The sequence below is a fragment of the Monopterus albus genome, unplaced genomic scaffold, assembly GCF_001952655.1.
Source record: "Monopterus albus unplaced genomic scaffold, M_albus_1.0 scaffold274.1, whole genome shotgun sequence".
NCBI classification, from domain to species: domain Eukaryota; kingdom Metazoa; phylum Chordata; class Actinopteri; order Synbranchiformes; family Synbranchidae; genus Monopterus; species Monopterus albus.
The window spans coordinates 463,809-467,109 of NW_018128154.1; the positions used below are offsets into that span (position 1 = coordinate 463,809).

Below are 3,301 nucleotides of genomic sequence, written 5' to 3' on the forward strand. Positions count from 1 at the left end.
ATCTACCTGAGAAGGATCTGGACCTAATATTCAGTCTCACTGACCAGAATTTATCAGACTCTAAACAAATGAATTGTAAATAAAGGGTAACTTTGTGTTCCATGCAAAGTCTTTTCATTCCAAGGCTCAAATGTTACAGTTCTTCTGAAATTCAGATATTTCCATAATGACAATGTTGTTAGTGTATGGATCCCATCTAGTCTGAATTAAGAGCAGCCTCCGTCCTCTGTGCTTGTACTGAAACATCTTGCAAATGACTCAAAAGAGACAAACAGTTTGAAATAATCAGTGGGAAGAACAACACCGAGCAAAATGACACCGTGTTCAAACCAGCAGATGAAGGTGATGCTGATGAATCTGTCTCCACTAAACTTAAAGGTGACCGTACACTGCCACTCGCCAGCGAGGCGTACTGGGGCACAGCTGTTTGTAGCACACAGATGTTCCTGGCAGCGCAGGTAGACGTCACCAGTGTGCCCAGAGAACTGGAACATGTTGAAGGAGAAATGGTTGGATAGTCCCAGTCCGTTTCCCTCCACCTCCACCGTCTTGTCAGTGGGGTTCGCACAGCTGCTCACAAACAGGAAACACAGAGCACATCAGAGCTGACGTCGTGTTCAGGAACCAGAAATCACACGTATTAATGAATCAGTGGGAACAACAGCGAGCAGCTACCACCTCTGAGAGAATCACCTGCCCTCGATCAGCTCGTATCTCAGAGTCTCATTGGGTGACGGTTCATCGGTCACCCAGCAGGAGTCGGTCACCAGGACAACCAGGCGGTCAGGAGTCGGTCACCAGGACAACCAGGCTGTCATCCAGCTCCTCTGTCTCCAGCACCACCCAGATCCTCTGGTTCGGCTGGAGTTCAGTGCTCGACTCCACAGGCTGTGTGCAGTCAGCATCGGTGTAGGCCCTCATGGTCAGATTGTACTCCCAAGCTCCAGACGCGACGTGCACGACAACAGAGCTGCAGAGACACACACACTTCAGCTGTCATATACTCTCCAACCTCCTTTCACGGTGTAAACTGATTCAAACACAAGAGCCAACACACACTTGTCTTTGATTCTGAAGGACATAGTCTTGATGTCTGGCTGAGTGTGAAAGCAGGAGAAGTTGATGTACAACTGGTCTTGACGAGCGATGAGGTCGGAGCTGTTCTGCATCACGATGGTGTTCGTGTAGATTACTTGGCTGCCTCTGTCCTGCAGGGTCAAGGGATTCAGATGTTGGTTTGTTTTCACTGCTGACTAACTACAGTAAACTTCATGGGTGACCAACATTACTAGAAACAAAGGAGGTCAGAGCTGAAGCCGAACCAGCAGAATGATCAAACCACAGAGCAGGAGAAGCTCAGCAGAGCGCTGCTTGTCGAGAGTACAGAGGTGGATGACAGAACCCACCGTGGACACCACCCCACAGGTGTTGCTGCTGTCAAAGCTGGAGGTCACCATGTTGGTCTGATTGTCCCTCACACCTCTGCAGGTCTGGTCATTGAGGTGTAAGGCAGAGTAGTCGATGCCCATTTCGTCCAGGAGACAACCGACCACAGTGACTGAAGCAGAGTCCAGCCCACACACCTTCGAATCAACTGAATGTCGGGTCAGAATAATCACAGTTAGACATTTTCTTCAGACTATTCAGCCCTGTTGTCATGTTGTAGTCACAGCTGTCGTACCTAAAGAGCTGTGGTCAGAGGCAAGAATGGCCCAGCAGAAGCAACTGGTTTCACCACCAGCGAACCTCTCAGCACAGAACTTGGTAGCACTGCAGGTCTGGTCCTGACAGAAGGTCTCAGGAGCTACAGAGGGAACAGAACATATTCTGAAAACCTGTGTGCTGTAAAACCCAGAAGAACCAGAGCCAGAAGTGAATTCATTAAAACAAGATGGTGGGGTCAGTCAACCCGTCACCTCCACCAAGTCCTGTCTTAACTTACTGAGTATCAACCAATAAACAGGACATAATACAATGAGCAGTTATTAAACAAATACATGTTGGACAAAGCAAACAACCTTTTGAAAAGTGTCACTAGTGTGATATGTTGAACCTGAAGGCCATGGAACAACCTGACTCTGGATTTTTAAAAGCCAGACAAGGATCTATTATTATTTCAGAGTATGTTTCTGACCTGGGCGATGATCTATAAGACTGTGGTGGAAGAAAAGGAAAAATAAGAATAACAGCCAACAAAACTGTGCTGAGCAGCTGCCCAGAGAGAGTGAAGGATGGTCTTAAAGCAGCCGGTCCTCAAACTCCAGCCCCGCACAGTGGTATTTAGCAGGCTACAGGCTCTGGGGTAGGCCTTCAGCAACTGGCAGTCAAGTTCGTACGGCTGGGCCTCAGGAGGTAGAGCGGGACACCCCGAGCCCTCAGGTCGGCACCTTGATGCCCAGATTCTCCTTTCCATATGCTGAAGTGTCTTCGGGCAACACACCGAACCCCAAGTTGTTCGGTGTGTTTGTGTGAATGGGCGAATACTGTTCAGCACCGTGAGTGTGAGTGTGAATAAAGGTGTCATGTAAGTAAAGTTCATTTGCCATTTAAGTGTAACACAGAGATGTTTGCTGTTGTGTGGATGAATCTGCTCACCGTGCAACTGGCAGTCAAGTTCGTACGGCTGGGCCTCAGGAGGTAGAGCGGGACACCCCGAGCCCTCAGGTCGGCACCTTGATGCCCAGATTCTCCTTTCCATATGCTGAAGTGTCCTTGGGCAACACACCGAACCCCAAGTTGTTGCCATCGCTGTGTTTGTGTGAATGGGCGAATACTGTTCAGCACCGTGAGTGTGAGTGTGAATAAAGGTGTCATGTAAGTAAAGTTCATTTGCCATTTAAGTGTAACACAGAGATGTTTGCTGTTGTGTGGATGAATCTGCTCACCGTTCATTCGCCCTGGTACAGTTGATAGTACTGTCAGCAGTGTCATTGTACTGCATCTCACAGCTAGGGGGCGATACAACACGAGGTCAGGACTGTTCCCTGATCTGACTCGATCAGTCACATCTAGACTTTGTATCATTGTTTCAGTGCACAGGCCAAAAGGTGCTTTGTTTTTTTTAGCATGTCCAGAAAACTTAAAACTGGTGTTTTGATCATTGTTATTATACAACGGATAAAACTCTATTTAAAAAAAAGACATTTCTGAGAAGATTCAAGTTCAAATAAAAAAAACTGACATTTCTGAGAAGATTCAAGTTCAAAACAATCTGCAAAGTACATTCAAACTGCTTCCTCAACAGAATTCAGTGGGTGGTGAATGAGGACCTGCTGACACTGTGGTCAGGAAGCTTCACGTC

The 3,301-nt window shown here is 47.4% G+C and overlaps 1 protein-coding gene across 1 annotated transcript in view; it reads right to left on the reverse strand.

Moving 5' to 3' along the window:
- Window positions 1-206: 206 nt before the first annotated feature.
- Window positions 207-3,301, reverse strand: part of LOC109972966 (pancreatic secretory granule membrane major glycoprotein GP2-like) — a 6,857-nt gene continuing 3,762 nt past the window's right edge. The window contains exons 6-14 of the mRNA XM_020622231.1: window positions 3,270-3,297; window positions 2,886-2,948; window positions 2,242-2,387; window positions 1,671-1,804; window positions 1,407-1,583; window positions 1,060-1,208; window positions 813-970; window positions 694-781; window positions 207-570 (exon numbers count right to left, since the gene is read on the reverse strand). Coding sequence (XP_020477887.1) covers window positions 207-570; window positions 694-781; window positions 813-970; window positions 1,060-1,208; window positions 1,407-1,583; window positions 1,671-1,804; window positions 2,242-2,387; window positions 2,886-2,948; window positions 3,270-3,297 — 1,307 coding nt within the window. The remainder of the gene's footprint in view (window positions 571-693; window positions 782-812; window positions 971-1,059; window positions 1,209-1,406; window positions 1,584-1,670; window positions 1,805-2,241; window positions 2,388-2,885; window positions 2,949-3,269; window positions 3,298-3,301) is intronic.